This window comes from Condylura cristata, unplaced genomic scaffold, assembly GCF_000260355.1.
Source record: "Condylura cristata isolate star-nosed mole 26May11 unplaced genomic scaffold, ConCri1.0 scaffold00023, whole genome shotgun sequence".
NCBI classification, from domain to species: Eukaryota; Metazoa; Chordata; class Mammalia; order Eulipotyphla; family Talpidae; genus Condylura; species Condylura cristata.
Genome location: NW_004567124.1, coordinates 24,799,446 through 24,818,177, shown reverse-complemented (window position 1 = coordinate 24,818,177; position 18,732 = coordinate 24,799,446). Strand labels below are relative to the sequence as shown.

At 39.0% G+C, this 18,732-nt stretch overlaps 1 protein-coding gene across 2 annotated transcripts in view; it reads left to right on the top strand.

The window, feature by feature from the left end:
• The window catches only part of GANC (glucosidase, alpha; neutral C), a 52,117-nt gene extending 33,402 nt beyond the window's left edge, over positions 1 to 18,715 (top strand). Inside the window, exons 15-24 of one of the 2 annotated variants that reach the window (XM_004687554.2) lie at positions 301 to 397; positions 5,084 to 5,185; positions 6,266 to 6,509; positions 7,827 to 7,891; positions 9,285 to 9,361; positions 11,981 to 12,055; positions 13,518 to 13,631; positions 14,279 to 14,391; positions 15,431 to 15,534; positions 16,135 to 18,715. In XM_004687554.2, coding sequence (XP_004687611.1) covers positions 301 to 397; positions 5,084 to 5,185; positions 6,266 to 6,509; positions 7,827 to 7,891; positions 9,285 to 9,361; positions 11,981 to 12,055; positions 13,518 to 13,631; positions 14,279 to 14,391; positions 15,431 to 15,534; positions 16,135 to 16,244 — 1,101 coding nt within the window. In that variant the 3' untranslated portion in view covers positions 16,245 to 18,715. Of the gene's footprint in view, positions 1 to 300; positions 398 to 5,083; positions 5,186 to 6,265; positions 6,510 to 7,826; positions 7,892 to 9,284; positions 9,362 to 11,980; positions 12,056 to 13,517; positions 13,632 to 14,278; positions 14,392 to 15,430; positions 15,535 to 16,134 lie in introns of those variants that run through there. The other variant, XR_001145718.1, reaches the window with a different exon arrangement.
• The last annotated feature ends 17 nt before the right edge of the window (positions 18,716 to 18,732 follow it).

Below are 18,732 nucleotides of genomic sequence, written 5' to 3'. Positions count from 1 at the left end.
TTTTATTTACTATTACTTCATTGCTGTTTCAGCCAAAGAAACTTTTCTGGTTTTTGGTTTTTTTTTGAGGTAACATTGGTCTACAACACTATATGATTTATTTCTGTTCTTTTAACAGGAGAGTTTAGATTAGTTTTCATTGCATCATGAAACAATTATTTAATAGATGTATGTTACTATTTTCTATTTCACATTCCCAACTATTATTTACTTTTTACATGTTAAATAGCTTATGAGGGATATCTGTACAATGCAAACATCTGAATATCCCTTTGAAAGTTTTCATCTTTGATTTTATAGCAAATGGCTACAGCAAAGGGACTGATACAACGATCTAGAGGGAAGGAGAGACCCTTTGTCCTTACACGTTCTTTCTTTGCTGGATCACAAAAGTATGGTAAGGAATGGCTCATATATTCAGACTTAGAAACATAAATTAGCAGCTGTCTGTGTGGCTTTTTTTTTTGATCACTTAAATTATATGGTACTACTGTATTGATGCCCTACTTTTCAGTTGTCACTGGGCAAGATTTAGATTATACAGGTGATAAGCCCTGAAATATGTGTTTTGTCCTATGAGATAAAGTAAACCAGTTTTACCAAAGTTTAGTTATTTAGTTTCCATTGAAGAAAAAATCACCTAATTACTGGGAGAATGATTTCAGTATCTCAGTTTGCTGGATTAGCTCTCTGATCCCATCTCTTTGATTTATCAAAACTGGGGAAAATATGCTTCTAGCATATTCCTTCAACTGCCTGTTCCACTTAGTAATATCACTTAAAATAGATGTGGCTGATATTTGTGGTCAGGGTCATCTATAACAGGATCTGGCTTACTGTTGGGCAGAAATAGTTCAACTTTACCCCCTGTGGCAGGCAGGCTATTTTAAGTTCCCTGCCTTGCACAAATAGCGAGGTCTAATGGAACTGAGGTCCTAGTTTGAATGATCCAGCCTTTACTGTACCATGGACACTATTATGCTTCCCCCTCCAGTCACCCTTTTAGGACTCTGGAAAAGACCAAAATATTGTCATCTCAGGCATTTCATGTCCATAGATGCTTTGATAATTCAAAGACATAGGATCAGAGAACTAATCCAGCAAATTGAGATACTCTGAAATCATTCTCCTAGTAATTAGGTGGTTTTTTCTTCAATGGAAACTAAGTAACTAAACTTTGGTAAAACTGGTTTGCTTTATCTCATAGGACAAAACACATATTTCAAGGCTTATCACCTGTATAATCTGAATCTTGCCCAGTATTATTCCTTTAAACAAAAACGATAGAAAATCCAAACATGTAACAACAGGGAAGAATTACAAAGGGTGTGTGTGTGTGTGTGTGAGAGAGAGAGAGAGAGAAAGAGAAACACCATGATAAGGCTATTTATAATAATAGCATTACCTTCAAAGAAAATATTTATGATTTCATGATAAGAAGGGAAGAAAGAAGCATGCCTAAATGCTTATATATTGTTGCAATTTTGGTGGTAGTATAAATAGAGAAAAATGATACCATGACCATCGTGAATAATTTAATTTTCCTCATCTCTCTTTTCCAAATTTTCTGTATCATTTTTCATCACTAAAGGTAATAAAGTACTTTAATGAAAACAATTATAAGTAATTGATAAAAAAAGACAATGGAGGCCCTCCCTGGTGGCGCAGCGGGTTAAAGCACTGCACTAAGAAGCTTAAGCCACTTCCGCATGAGTTAGATCCCCTCCTGCTCTGGAGGAGATCCACATGGCATGGCAGACCTCTCCTGACCCGCCCACTGCTCCCCTCAGCAGTGTACTTTGTAGATCTGCCTGTTCTGCTCCCTACTCTGTTCCTGGTGAATCCTCTCACCCTCCGCAAATCTGGCCTGTAGCCCAGTTCTGTATGAATAAATAAATAAATCTTTAAAAAAAAAAGACAATGGAAGATATGCATATTAATCTTTGATCTTTCTAAACATGGGCCCACTACCTAGTTTTTAGTATTCCTTATGAAGCTATCAGCTTTGCTTCAAAGTTTGTAACCAGTGAACCGTTACAGAGAACAATTGTGTTAAATCGTATGCTAAGGTCAGTAACCACAGAGAACTTCTAACTGCACAACCATGCAAGAAATGAAAACATCTGCATATTTCCATAAACTTTCCTTATTAATGAAAATGTTGTCCTATGGATCTCAAAATCAAGGAAAAATTATTAGAATACTATTTAAAAAGAATAGTTCCTTGAACATATTTTTCATTGCTGCCCTTAAGATAGCTTAAAATTCCTGTGGAAGAATAAAACAAAAATAGTTACCTCAACTATTTTAGTATAAGATAGGAAAAATGCTTCAGGAGAAAGCTAGATTTAATTTTTTTTTCCTTTTTTGGATCTCTTTATATAACCTCGCTTCACAAATTCACAAAATGTATTCCTCCCACATGGACATTCAATTGTCCAGCACCATTTATTGAAAAAGCTCCTTGTTCTACTGAATTGCCTTGGCAATTTGATACAAATAAATTGATCAAATATTTGTTGAACTCTCTGGACTGTCTATCCTATTCCACTAATCTGTATTAATTGTCTGTCTGGCCACAGTTGTACAGTAAACATGACCCCTGACTTTAAAGTCAGACTGCCTGAACCAAAGCCTATACCATCTAGTCGATTATGATATCATATTGTATATTATACTATAATATCCCCTCTTTATCATAATTCCAATTTAAAAAGTGTTTGCCTGATAAAGTTGTTTTGATGATTAAATGGGATAATACAAATGAAAAGCAAGACACCTGATTCAGGAAAAGCCCAATTAATGTTAATTTTTGATACTTCTACTGCTGTATCTCCCCTGTGTGGTCTATATCACTCCTCTTAGTTATAAAGGGATAGATTGGGGTGGAAGGAAGTGGGCCAGGAATACATTTTTAAAAAAAGAACTTCAACCCTTACCTCACATATACACAAAAAGTAACTCAGAATGGAATCTACGTCGCAATTATAAAAGCTAGAACAAAAAGCTTCTATAAGAAAACATGAGAGGTCCTCCCTGGTGGTGCGGCAGGTTAAAGCACAACATTGCAAGGCTAGCCACAGCCGCATCACTGTGAGATAGCTTTGTGGGCTCCAGAGTGACCCACATGGCGTGGCAGACCTCTCTTGCCTCACCCACTGCTCCCTCAGCAATGTACTTCGTTATTCTGCCTGTACTGCTCTCCACTCTGTCTCTGGTGAATGCTCTCACCACCCCTACACCTCTGGTCTGTACCCCAGTTCTGTAAGTATAAATAAATGAATCTTTGAGAAAATTTCTATAACTTTGAGATATGTAAAGTTATCTTGAATAAATCACAAAAACATGAACTATTAAAAAAAATAATAGGCCCTCCCTGGTGGCACAGCGGGTTAAAGCACTGCACTGAGAAGCTAAAGCCACTCCACTTCCGCATGAGTTCGATTACCGCCTGCCCTGGAGGTGACCAGGTGTGGCAGACCTCTTCTGACCCGTCCGCTGCTCCCCTCAGCAGTGTACTTCGTCAATCTGCCTGTTCTGCTCCCCACTCTGTCTCTGGTGAAGCCTCTCACCGCCCCTGAGCCTCTGGCCTGTACCCCGGTTCTGTATGTACAAATAAATAAATCTTTAAAAAATAATAATAATAATAATAAACTGTCCTCCACCAAAATTTAAAATTTCTACCCTTTCTAAGATTTTTAAGAGAAGTCAAGCAAGCCACAGATTGAAAGAAAATTTTATAGATGTCAAAAATTGTATATCCAAAATGTAAAAATTTTTACAATTAAACAAAAAAAGACAGTTTAGTTTTTAGAAATGAACAAAAGACTTGAATAGACCCTTTATGAAAGAAGACATGAATGATCATTAAACACACATAAAGACGTCCAATTAGTCTTTAGGGAAATGCAAATTAAAACCATAGAGAAACCCCACTACTTACCCCTTTAGTAGCTAGGATTAAAAAGAGTAACACCCCTTAAGTGTTGTCAGTACAGCAACTGGACTTTCATCTATTGTGAAGGTCAGCTGGTACAACTACTTAAACAGTTTAGAGCTTTCTTAAAGTATCTGACAACCTTCCTCCCAAGTATTTACCCAAGAGAAATGAAAACATCTCATACAAATATTTGTGCACAAATGTTTATAGCAGCTTCATTCATAATAGCTAAAATTTTGAAGAATTAAATGTCCCTACGTACGTGAATGGGCAAACAATTTGTGTTATATTCATCTGAAAGAATACTCTTCACCAAATAAGGAGTAAATTGCAGCATTATGCTGAGGGAAAAAGCCTAGAACAAAAGAGTATGTTTCCCGTCATATGAAATTCTAGAAAAGACTAATTTTTGACATAGAAAACAAATCCAGGGTTGGGTAAAAGAGAGGGTAAGACTACTGACTACAAAAGAAGTTCAAGTGAACCTTTATGGTGGTGATGACAAGATTTGTGCATTTTTCAGACTTCATCAAAATTTTCATTTAAAATAGGTACACTTATTGTATGTTACTTTTTAAAAAAAAAAAAAAGATTATTCGTACAGAACTGGGGTACAGGCCAGAGATGCGGAGGGTGAGAGGATTCACCAGAGACAGAGCGGGGAGCAGAACAGGTAGATCAACGAAGCACACTGCTGAGGGGAGCAGCGGACGGGTCAGGAGAGGTCTGCCGCGCCATGTGGTCACCTCCGGGGCAGGCGGGAATCAAACTCATGCGGAAGTGGTTTAAGCTTCTTTGTACTGTGCTTTAACCCGCTGCGCCACCAGGGAGGGCCCATATGTTACTTTTTTAATGTGCCTCCTGAAATCAGATTTGCAGTAGACTTCAAAAATAAGTGCACCTTCAGAAAATGTTCACATGCTGTTTGTTGTGTGGGTTTTAATGACTTTTCACATTAGGAAATTAATATATTTTCATTGTATAAAATAAATGTATTTTAAGGTAGGAAAGTGATGTTCTCCTTTATATTAATATATTTCCAATCTATTATATTTCTATAGCAAATGAAGAAGCTAAATATAAAATTGCATGTGTGGACTGACTAGTGATTTTCTTTTAATGCCTTGCCACTGGTAACCAAAGGTGCTGTATGGACAGGTGACAACACAGCAGAATGGAGTTACCTGAAAATTTCTATCCCAATGCTACTCACTCTCAGCATTACTGGGATCTCTTTTTGTGGAGGTAAGAGGATCCTCATGCTTGAAATGAAAGAAAAGAAAAAGTTAGGGTGTTTTGTTAAAAAAAAAAAACCTCAAGTCCCTTCTCACAAATCCCTGGTCACAAAATCCCTTGTCATTGGCTATTTTGGGCAGGGAGATGTGTGAGAAAGACAAAATGAAGAGCGTGGAGGAGAGCAGATTAGAAAGGAGATAAAAGGGGTGCTTCAGAGCTGAGCTGAGGACATAAAGTACCATGTCAGGGAGGAAGTCAGGGAGCTTCTTTCCCTCGTTCTCTTAATGCTTCCTTTACAGACACATATGATAACCAAGTTTCTCTTCCTGAAACGTCTTTTCTTCTTGAAACTGAAAGAAAATGGAAAGAATAAAAGTGAATTTAGAATATTAGAAAACAGTTTTACAGGAATCCTTTTTTACTCAACCGGTTTTAAATTCTGTGACATAATTCAACTTTAAAAAGATACGCTCTTTAAAAAGATAGATTTAGTTAAAATAAGATTCTACAGTTGACTGCCTTACCCAATTTCTGATAATTCTGTGTAGACCAGAGATCTCAATATGGAAGGTATTCAGCATGGCTACAATTCCAGGGCTGCTTGTTTTCTGAAGGAATAGTGGTAACTTACTATCACTTTTTTGAAACGTGTATTATTACAGCATCTATCCACATTCAGTAGGAGAAATAATGAATCCTGCTAAGGATGAAATTCTACATAGTTCTTTCTAATTTTATTTTACTTGAGCTGTAATGATTTTTTCCAAGGAAATCACTTGTTGTCATTACCACCCACCTCTAAATAGACATATTTAATCAGACAGACACTTTGCAACTTCTGGATTATCTGAGTTCGGGAACCTATAGGGATGTCAGCCTGGCTGGAAAGTCTCTGATCTTCTGACAAGGAGAAACGATTCAGAAAGTGTATTTTCAGATCCCCAAAAAGTTTGAGGCTTTTAGTAGGTGCTCCCAAATTTGAGTATATATGCAGTGCCTATCATTCCTCAAGACCAGATTTTTATCTCTGCCCATCATCTGTTATAAGCCTGGTTGTCTCACTTGGCCTCTCTTTGACTGAATAATCAGCTGATGTTGGTGGCTTCATTGGGAATCCAGAGGCAGAGCTGCTAGTGCGCTGGTACCAGGCCGGGGCATACCAGCCCTTCTTCCGTGGCCATGCCACCAAGGACACCAAACGACGGGAACCCTGGCTCTTCGGGCAGGAACACACCCGACTCATTCGGGAAGCCATCAGGGCACGCTACACCCTTCTGCCCTATTTGTATTCTCTGTTCTACCACGCACACGTGACGTCTGAACCTGTCATGAGGTAAAATGGCCCTCTGAATCATATGCAACGTTGTAAAATAAGGTTACCTCAAAACAAATAAAGCTTCACCAGCTAGGGCCCCTGCAACCAATAGATACCAGGACATCCCTCAGCTAGTACGTATGGAGTGATCTCCAGGGGAAAGGTGAAGATTGTGTTTCATCAACTGTTAATCAGCTTATGGATCTCCAACTGTGAGCAGAGTGCTGAGAACTGAGGTCACAGAAGATAAAAGCTGGGATCAGATCGCCTACTACTTTGATTCAAGTGTTAACATATGCTAGGAGACAGAAATAGAGCTTTTCAAATAACAATGAAGTGACTGTAACCGAATCATTTATTACCCACAGCATTCACTCAAAAAGAATAACTTATTCTGCCAGTTTCAGGTTCTTAGGGTTAAACCCTTAGGTTTGAAGACCCTCAGGTCTAAATAGTTTCAAGACTGATGCAAATGTATTTCCTAGTATAGATTTTATATGGAGGGCGGGAGATATAAAAAACACTTTTTAGTTCTAGAACAATATACACAGACACACACATACTATACCAAGACTTCAAGATCAGCAGTTCCTAGACCTGGCTTATAATCACCTGGGAAACTTTTTAAAAATACAGACTTGAAGGCTACACCTTCAAACTGACTAGGATGTCACACATCTGTATCTGTTAGCTGAATGTAAGTTGCTCTTATTAAAAGTATCTGTTCTTCATGAAATAATAAATACTAGGCTTGTTGATACAGATACATAAATACTGAAAGCTGTTATTTTTATAGGCACAAAACTTCTGACTGTGTACAATGAAACAAAAATTTTTTAATGCACCAAGTTTCTCACCCTCCCAAAAATGTTGCCAGTTTGACAAAACAAACATATTTTTTTCATTTAAATAGGTAGGTAGTGATCAAGGATGCATTAAAGGGAGTGATGGTGCTAAAAAAACAGCACAGATTTTACAATATTATAAAGTATGGATTTTACAGATATTGAATATGTTTGACACCAATATGTTAGACATTTGTTCCTGAAGAAAGCTCTCATTCATTTTCAGGCACTACTGAGTGCTCTACAATCAGAAGGAAAAATTGCAAGTGATAGAACTCTCAATCATAACAGATGGCCTTTTCAGATAAGGAAAAATATATGTAGTAATAGCAACTGCTCATAAAATCTTGACTCATATGAATAGTGAGTTGTGCCTCTTTAACCTTTCCCAGTTTCCGCTGAATACTTATAAAACTGCAAACAAAAGTAATTGGACTGTAATAAAAACATCTTAATGAAGTTGAAGAAAGCTTTTTCCCCCTTCCCTTAGGCCTCTGTGGATAGAGTTCCCTGAGGAATTCGAGACATTTGGTGTGGAAGATGAATACATGCTGGGTAAGCATTTCTTGACTAATTATAGTTATAATTATACTGTATATTTTTGTCATATTTTCTATGTAAGAATACTAAACGCACCCCCCAAAAGCCCATCAATAAGATTTTTAGTGTATAAGTGGATCATAACTCTAATCTAATTGTCATATATAGCTCTTCTCATAATTTCTGTTAATGTCCAATAAATTTATTCAACTCCCTAAATAACCTATAGTAAATATGTCAGTTGTCTCTATTTATGGATGCAATTAGGATTTTGTTCTGGGTCCATTCCTAAACTTGTCATACCACACAAGATAGGGAAGTAGTTAAAAGATAGATCATAATAAAGACCCATAAGAGCTTATTTCATACACAAAATAGAATTTTTTTATTGTTGCTGGCCTTATCTTGACACGGATTAGTCACCAAATGTAGAACATGGAGGTTTATCATTTTGGGAATAGGACTCAAGAAACTCAGCTCAATAGAGAATTGCCCAAAAGGTGAATCCTGTTTCTAAAGAATGGAAAGCCTTAAATGTAAAAAGCCTAGTTCTTTAGGTGTCTACTCATCCTTAGGCCTCAGTTTAAATGAACAACTACTTCCCTAAAGAAGCCTCCCCTGATAAAAATGGCATCCTAATACCTAATTCCACCTTCCTCAGTCAAAGTCATTTCCTTCTGTTCCATAACCTTTATTCCATTTTGTACTTTTTCCTTTTTGGTATTTGCTTTAATTCTAATTAATCTGCAATGACTGTTTAGTATCTGTATTCATAGGCTAAAACCCCCACAACGCAAGGGCCATATTGTTCTTTTTGACACACTATCCCCAGACCCTAGCATAATGCCTGGCATGCAATGGACTCTTAGTGAGTATTTGTTGAATTAGAGACTGAATTCATAAAATGATGTAGTTTACATACTTATGTGCCAGCTTCCAAACAAAATTAATAATCCAGATTGTCTCTAAGAAAAGTACAGCCTCCTTAGTGACAAGTGTTCAGTGAAGAGGATGTATCTACCGTATGACCTGACCACATTCTGGATAACAGCTGTAGCTTCGCCATTGTCAACATCACTTGTAACACACAGTGACACACTTGGTTAAGTACAGTGTCACTTTCAGGCTGTTGGCTCACTAGCAATTATGCACAAAATGAGACTATGCTAGACTGTGTCAGGATCCCTCTTGTCAGGGTTCCAGGGAGGGGCATGAGAGGTGATAATACTGTTACCTCTTCAAGCACCTGTCCTCTTGCTAACAATGCATCTCTGTAGTCATTGGTTGAGCTCACCAAGACCTCTGCTTCCAGGAAGTCCAGAGTCTTCTAAAGCATTCAGTGAAAAGGAAAAGATGTTTTTAGACTGCTAATGATAACATTCACTTTTCTTTCCTCTCCATTTTTAAGGGAGTGCTTTATTGATTCATCCAGTCACTGAACCAAGTGCCACCATGGTTGACGTGCTTCTGCCAGGAACAAGTGAGGTAAGAGTAAGTGATAAACAGCCACACTACTTTTATGTCTCACATCTCACCCCTTCATCCTGATGAGTTAGCCCATTAGAAACAGATGTCTTCATTATGCAGTTGTGAACACAGCTCAAATGACTGTGGCAACTGAAGATTCTTCTAAGTTATAACCACTCTCCCCAAAGGTCAAGAAACTTAATAAGGAGCAGGGAGAAAGCTGACTGGGTGACACTAAGGAGGGTCAGGATTTCTCTTTATCTTTACACTTCAATTTGTGACTAAGTGAATCCTCGCAAACATGTGAAAGCTTCAAGGTACTATGAAGAATCAAACTTGAGAGGATAGAGATAGGAGGGAATTTTCAGTATGAAGAGATCCTGCTGTGTGGTTTTGACTTAGTCTGAATCCAGACATGCCCCAAAGTAAGTAAATAGTAACAGTGACTTTCCTCTATCTCCCCTCCTGCCTTCCTTTGCACTTTTATTGGTTATACCATTGATTCCTGTCATTGCATACAATATCAGCCTGGACCTACTGGAGCCTGGGGCATTATACTCAGGCAGGGCACAGCAGAGGTGGGAATAACCCATGGGCTACAGAGACTGACAACAGATATATCCAAAGGGATGAGGGAAAGAGATGGGACTGAAATGTGGGATACCAGACTGCAGCAAAGATAATGGAATGGAGAGCAGGACAGAGACAGTTCATGGAGAGCACTGCAGTATCACCACAGGCTTCGGCAGGCAAGAGAAAGAGCTACAGAGGATCCTGAGCTGATATAGAATGACTACATCAGGATATTCTGGGCTTTCAAAGCCAGTGGTGAGGCAGCTGAATCAGCCAACACTCCCAGTTCAGTACCATCAGGTGAGGGGAAGGCCATACCCTGAAACCACACCCAGAGCCAATGTTCCCCTGCACCCAGCTTTACGTGTTTGGTTGTTGTATTAGAGTATGAAGCTGCTGTAACAAACTGCCACCAAAATGTTGGCTTTATTCAAAGAGCAAAAAAATTATTCTCTGAGAGTTCTGGAGGCTTGAAGTCTGAAATCAAGGTGTCAGCAGGCTGGTTGCTGCTGGACCCTCTGAAGGAGAATCTAATCTGTGCCTGACTCCCAGCTTCTGGAGGCCCCCCAGTCCTCAGCACTCCCTGGCTTGCAGCTGCTCACTCAATCTCTGCCTCCTCTCCACGTGGCTTCCCCTCTGTGTGTCTGGATCTCCTCTGCCATCTCTTGCTTATGAGGACACTTGTGATGGCAATCAGGGGCCTCCTGGGTAGTCTTATTTTCTTTATCTCAATAGCCTTACTTTAGTCAAATTTGCTACCCAAGAAGGGGCTTACTTCCAGGGGTTAGGAAGTGAGGCTACCATCAAGCCTGCTACACTCATCATTATTGATATAAAAATGAGCTTTTCTCTAGAATTTTCATGAATCAGTTTTCCTCTGGTCCTTTCAGTACTTTCTAGTTTTGAAATGAAAACTCTTTACAAGAAGCCCCTGCCAAATAGAAACCTGAGAAAAGGTTGAATACAACATCATCTAAATTAGTTGTCCCGCAGGGCATCTCTGCTGAGTTTCTCAGCTTGGTCTAACAAAACAGTAGGTGCCCCTGACGAGGAAACTCTCTGACCTAACCATACATGTTTACCCATGATCTGTCTCTTCGGTGCTGTTTCTCAGAGGCTTCTGTGATTATTTCTTTTGCTACATGTTCACAAACACTGGAGGCCAGGGCCAGACCTTTATCTCACTGTATAGCCAGAACCACTCCACACAGCATTAGGGGGACGACCTAAAGTCCTTCACTGTCACTCTTACCCCTTTCTCTATGGCCATCCCCTCACCTTCAAGTCTGTTTAAATATCTCCTCTGAGAACCTTTCTCTGACCCCCATTTAAGATTCTAAATCTTAAACAGCTGCTAGTACTGTCCAGCATTTCTTCATCTTTTATTTTTCTCCATAGAACTTGCCAGCTAACATTCTCTTTTGTTAAATGTTTTGTTTATTTAGACGTTTTCTTTATTATTACAACTACCATTAGAATATCAGCTACTTGAGGGCAGTGATTTTTGTCTGTTAAGTTCACTGCTGTCTGTAGGTCCAGCCTCTAGACTGATACCTGACACACAGTAGGTCTCTAATAAGAATTTGCTGGGTGGGGAGCATGGTGAAGGAGCTTCAGATCTGCTCTACAGGTGTTCCATCCAGTTGGATCACTCCTAAGTTGGGGATCTTTGTAGCATCAGAACACATACCCTATACCTTGCATTCTGATTACTTCTGAAATATTGAACAGGCAATCCCCAAATCTTGAATTATTTTTTTTAACTTTTCACTCGTACGATCTCTGTCTAGAACAACTAGAACTCAATAAAGACATTATAAGAAATTAAAGCTAAGAGGCTATCTCTTTACAAAACACCAGCAAAAATTGAATCCAGGGCCCTTCCTGGTGGCACAATGGGTAAGGATGCAGCATTGCAAACTAGCTACAGCTGCTTCAGTGTGAGTTCGATCCCCGCCCCTGGAGGTGACCCACATGGTGCAGCAGACCTCTCCTGACCCGCTCACTGCTCCCCTCAACAGGTTGCTCATAGACTCTTTTTCATTGGAGCCTATTCCTCTTTAGATTTGGTATGACTCTAAGACATTTGCTCTTTGGGAAGGAGCCCATACTGTGAAGATTCCAGTCGCCTTGGACACGGTAAGTTGATTTCACACTGTGTGTGTGTGTGTGTGTGTACTCTATTAGCTTGAGTTTCCATAGCAAAACAGCATAGACTCCATAGCTTCAACAACAGAAATGTATTTTGTCACAGTCCTGGAGGCTCAAAGACCCAAGTAAAGAAGCCAACTAATTCATTCCTGAGAAAGTGAGTGCACATCCTGGCTGTGACAGCTGCTTTCTTGCTGTGCCCCACATGGTACAGATAGAGTTCTCTTGAGTCTTTTCTTATAGTAGCATAAATCCTACCACTGGGGCCCCACTTTCATGACTTGATTTACCTTTGACTACCTCCAATCACAGTAATGGAGAGTTACTGTATTATATGAATTTGGGGAAGGGGGACACAAGCATTCAGGGCATTACATGTGCAGTGTAGGAAAAAGCAAGGATGTTCTTGTCCTGCCTAAAACACACATGGAGACACAGAAAGTAGCTTAGTGGCCGCCAAGACCTGGGGCCAAAGGAGGGTTTGGGCAGCAACAGCAATGACTGCAGATAGGTAAGAATTTCTTTTGGGGTAATGAAAATATCTTAAAATTAATGATGACCAAGGTTGCATGACTGAATATACTAAAAAAAACCATTTTCACTGCACACTTTAAATCAGTGAATTGTGTGGTACAGGAATTCTATCAATATCTGTTAAAATGTAAGAAAAGATTTTAAAGTGACATAGACTCTGATATCATGGTATGAAATATCTGGGGCCCAACCATTCTTCTCCTATTTGTTCACATGTGTTTATCTAAGAGAAATAATAGTGCTGGAGAAAGAGCTTTCTTGGTGGTCACCACATATGCCATACAGAATGACCTCCCATAGGCCCACTTCCCAGGAACATGAGACTTTAGTTGTAACCTCAGCCCTGTGGGCCCAAGGGAATGCTATCAGTTATAATGTAAGAATCAAATGCCCATTCAGTCTGTGTTTCTAAAGGGAAGTTTGTTCCTGCAGCTGCATCACAGCCACTGCTACAGCAACACTACAGTGCACAGCAGAAGACTCATCAGTAGGCACTGACGTCACTTTTAAAAATTATCAACAGCAATAAGAACCCCGTGATGAAGACAATGATCCAGACATGTAGGCCTGCTTGCACACAAAATTTACTCTTTAGTGTGACCCTAGAGAGAAACATGGTTACTATATTAACAAGAAATTAAAAATTCAACGTAAGAACAGCTACTTATAGGATGTGCAGAATAGATAATAGATGGATGAAGGGTAAGGATTTTCCCTAATGCAAATATGCACCATTTTCTGGTGCTTGAATTCTTCTTTTTAAGGCCAACTACCATATTTGCCATCTCTGTGCTCATAAATTTATTCTACCTTTGAGTCTATACTTTCAAAGAATGTGTCTTATACAATATTTTAAAATTCTATTTGGAAAAGCCTTCTCTGAATATCCTTCCCTGAGAGTGCAACTCTGTTACAGATACCAGTGTTTCAACGAGGTGGAAGTATAGTACCAATAAAGACAACTATAGGAAAATCAACGGGCTGCATGGTTGATTCCCCTTATGGACTCCAGGTGGCTCTAAGCGCTAAGGTATTTGGAGAATAATACCTTTACACATGTCATTTGTTACTACTTTATAACAACCTTTGTAGGGATTGCCTTTTAAATATGCGACACTATGTAAAAGTGGTGAACCTCACCTATGGGATAGGTACTTCTGAAGTTTATCTAGAACATTTATTTTCTTTTATTTATGTATACATACAAGAGCTGGGGTCTGGGTCAGAGGTGTTGGGGGGAGGGAACAAGTGGATTCACCACAGACAGAGTAGGAAGCAGAACAGGCAAACTGACTGAAACACACTGCTGAGGGGAGCAGCGGGTGAGACAGGAGAGTTCTGTTGCACTATGTAGGTCACCTCTCTGGTTGGAGATCAAACTTATGCTGCAATGGTTGCAGAGAGCTTCATAATGCTGAGACTTAATCCTTTGTGCCACCAGGGAGGGAGGCCTCTATCTAGAACATTTCTGACCCAGCTTGTCATTGTCCAGCTTGGCGGACATTCCTGGAATTGTTCTTAAAAGAACTCCAAGAACTGAAAATGACAAAACTTTCCTTCTTCCACTGTGACCTTTGGTGCTCTGCAACTCAGCATTGACTGCTACTTAGGGAGTAACATTATTTATCTTGAAAGTTATTCTGTAAGTAATTTCTCTACCTGTGGGTCACTCTCCAGGGTTCTGCTGTGGGTGAGCTGTATCTTGACGATGGCCATTCATTCCAATACCTCCACCAGAAGCAATTCTTACACAGGAAGTTTTCATTCTGTTCAGGTGTTTTGATCAACAGGTAACGGCAGCTAAAAAAGGATAAAAGCAAGCTTTCTAGTTTGTGCCTGATCTTGGGGGTACCTCTGTCAACTTTCATCATTGGTATGATGTTAACTATGGTTTGTCATATATGGCCTTTAAATTTTAAGAAATATGCCTTCTCTGCCCAATTTGTTGAGTGTACCATGAAAGGATATTGAAAAGAAACAAACCCCAAAATTAAGTTCCCCCAATCTGCTACTGGTCTTTGAGGTGCATCTACAGAGAAACCGCTGCTTTTGTCTTTTCATAAACATACAGTTACATGTCCTCCCGCCCACCCTCCATCCTGCTTTCCTTCCTTCCTCCTACCTGTTCTAATCACCCAATTTTTTTATTTTTGCCTTTATGTCCCTTATTACAGGGGTTTGGTCTCTCTGAAAATATCTTTGTTATGATATGAAATATATTGCCAATGTTTTCTGCTCTTTTATTGTTGTGGGTCTTAATCTAAATTTTTAATCAATTTTTAAAGATAATTTTGTATATGGAGTGAGAGTGTTACATCTTTGTTCTCTTAAAGGGAGTTTATAACTCCATGGGTAGATTTACATTGCACTCATGGAAGAAAGAAAATTGAGGAGCCTCTTATGTACCCCTGGAGTACTTTTCACCCACTCCATATATCTCCCTTCATTGTTGTCTCCATATTCCTGTCCTTCCCCTCTAAAAGATCTTTTACAAGAATTTAAGTTTTCATTATCCCAGTTATTCATCCAAGTTACAATTCATTATCTGATTTATTATAAATTGATTCCAGTGTCCAAGTCATGTCTTAATTTCCTTATGCAATGTTCTCCAAATCTTGTCAAAGAGAAATTGGTTTGGCCACTGTCTAGTTAGTCTTTGGCACATAAAGTCATCTTTCCCATCTCTCCATCTTAGTAAATATGACCTACAGGTTCATAATGCCATAGGAAAAGATTGGAAGGGAACTCACAAGGCTCGGTTTATTGACCAGACAACCAATCCAAATCCCTCTTCCTCTCCTTTCTTTATGCCATTTGTGTCTTTTCCAGCTGTGCGGATGAGAGGGGTCATTATCTCAGCAAGTGTATGGTGGAGCAGATCTGGGTCCTAGGCCTCAAGCAGCAGCCATCTTCTGTGACTACCCACTCACCTGGTGAGGAAATTGGCCATCTATATTTGTAAACACAGAAGTATTTGCAGTAAAGAGATAACTAGTCCTAAAATTTAACATCGTGTTCTTAGCCCAAATAGACTCTATACTTTCTAGCAGAGAAAGTACATTTGTATGCAAGGCCAGCCTGCTTCTCTTCATCACCTGGCCTTTCTACTAACTATAAGCTATTAATACTTTTCTAAGAGAAATTAGAGACTTGAATCAATGTTATATAGCTTCTTTTTTTTTTTATTTTAATAAACTGTGGCAATCTGAAACCCTGGAGAATACTATCCCTATTTATGGAATTTATTAAAGGGCACAGAATGAGATGTATCCTTTCTTACCTATTGCATTTCTTAGGAAAAAAAAACATTTTGCTCCTTACAGTTTCTTTTCAACCAATATGCATTTAAAATAAAGGAGTATTTCATATCATAAAAATTCATGGAAGTCTATGATTTAAAGGGCTTTTAATTTGGATCCTCCTAACTTGGATAGAAGGTTTAATGACATAGTAAGCAACATTTCAAATACAAAGAAAATATTTTCTCTCCTACATATTTATCAAACTTTCCCTTTTATTATTTTGATATTTAGGTAGCAAAGATCAGCCTGTGGCTTTTACATATTGTGCCAGAACATCCACCCTGAGACTACAGAAGCTCTCTCTGCACATTGGCGCTGACTGGGAGGTCTTCATCAAGTGACAGAGCGTGAACCTCGTGACGGGTGCAGGGAGAGCTTGCACCTTCCCGTCTCCCTGGGCCTGTACTGTGCTGCGTGTTAGTTGACTGCCTGCGCTCAAAATAATCAGTCATTAGTTCCGAGTTTACTACTAAATAAGAGAGTTCATATTTTTCAAATTGTACCTTTTTTAGATCTACTAGTAACATACTTATGACAAATACAAGTAACCCTGAGACATTTTAGAGTTAAGGAATTTTCCACTGTTTCTTGGACATGGCCCTGTGCTAAGCACTGTGGTTCAGGGAGAAGCTTCTCTGAGCATTTCTGGATGGCCTTATTTTACATAAGATATGGCCAGACCCACGTTGTGTGGCCATTTGTCAGCGTTTGCCTTGGGTCTTGAAGCAGAATCACTTTGGTTACAGCCAGAGTTGCTAGAAGCTTAGCTCCAAGTAGACAGGAGCTTCTATCTCCTCTTGCCCACGTCGTTATCTTTCTCCCTCTCAGCGGTGAACAAAACAACCTTTTACTGCTTGCACTGCATGTGCTGCAGCAATAGGTGGTTATTCTGCCCTAGAGACAGACTCAGGAGCACAAAGGATTCTTTTCCCTTTATTTCAGGCTCTAAAGTTCCAAATTAACTTTTTAAGTTCTAATTTCTTTCTTTAATTGCTTGTATTAAATGATGTCTACTGACCAGGGAGTATTTGTAACATGAGTAAGCTGAAAGTTAGAATAATAAAATCAATAACCACATCCCCACCACTAAACTTCAGAAGAACACAGAACTAGAGCAATGGTTAGGCAATGAGACACTTGCCGCGGGTACAAAATACAAGACGGTAAATAATATTTTAATTTTAATAAATAATATTTTAATATACTATTTTTTAAATCAAAAGTAACGCCAAAAGCCCACAATGAACAAAAGGTCAAAAATTTAAATAAAGACAGGATCAGCATTACTGGACTTTCCTTCTGCCTCAGGCACCAGCATGGCTTGACGTGGATTAGGTTTTCAGGATGCTCCTTGCTCCCTGCCTCTCTGTCCTTAGCACAGTTCAACATGTACGTTTTCTCATCAAGTTTCCTCCATAAATTTCCAGCCGTCACCTCTGTGCCTTCTGTTCCCTGGCACTCAGTATACCCCTGCCGCTCTTCTACCTATGCAATTATTACCATCTTTCCAGGCCCATCTCAAATTCCACTCTTCCATGAAGTGTTCCTACTACCCTAACACCTTTACCCTCCCCCAACACCCACAAGCAGTAATTTGCTCTCTTCTAAACTGCTGACTTTCCCCTTATACTAGCATTCTCAGGGATAGCCCTTTCAGGTTTGTGCATGCCTTATTTGTCTTACATCTGCTAGAGCACCCCTGCCTTTCAGTAACTATTAACTATTGTTAGTTAGCTGATGGATTTGACTGAATAAAAAGTGACAATTGAGGATGCATTTATTCCTGATTTGTTTTTCTGACATTGTATTCTTCCCTCCAAGTACAGTAAACATTGGGCACTTTTCAGTGTATCAGCTAAGATTTGAACTTTGTGCCACAGAGAAGCTCACATAGACATATGCATATTCTTTCTTCCTGTTTCTGTAAGTTTTGCTACTAAAGAGAAAGGAAGAAACCTACATTAGTTGATATCATATTTTCCAGCTTTAAAGTTCCCTTGCCAACCAAATCAGGCAACCTGAAAACTGGGTGCTTTTACATAATGTAAGTGATGCTGAATGTTTTATATAACATTTAAAGTTAAATAATAAAGCCCTATCTTTGGGTCACCATCTACTGCATATATTCTTCATTTTAAATATTTTTGGAGGAAGGAATAAAATGAGATAGGAGAAATCTATACTGAAACATTTGACCAAAGACATTGAGTGGCAAGAGGTATGGTCTAGGTATTTTTCATTGTTCTCTGCTCTCACTGTTTCTTACATCTCATCCATCTGCTGTTTCTGAATTTATGTACCAGAGAGCTATGGGGGCTGAACTGGCCTACACATGTTCAGTTATCTTGTGTGAATAATTCATGATAAGGTTTTTCAAAAATCTGGATTGTATATAAGATATTAGAGTCATTTCAACAGGCATTCAAACAAAGCTCTAAAATAGATACATACTGTAGTTTGCTTTCAAGGCTTAGGCTGAAGAATGAATTTACAAAACAGAAACTGGCCAAAAGAAATATGAGCATGGAAAAGTCACAAAAGAAAGTAAAATAGACAAAATAAGCATGAAACATACTCATTCTCATTAATAATCAAAGAAATTATTTCCCCCCAATTAGCTAAGATTAAAAAGAGGGAAAATATCCAATGCTATTGTTCGTGTGGGGCATAGGGGTTCTTGTACATAATTGGTGGAATTATAAAAAAGTACAATCTCTCAGGATAGCAATCTGGCAATAGTATCAAGATTTTAAATTTACATACTCTAACCTAACAGCTGCACATTTGCTAAAAGAATAGTCACTTATGGGCCCTCTCTGGTGGCGCAGC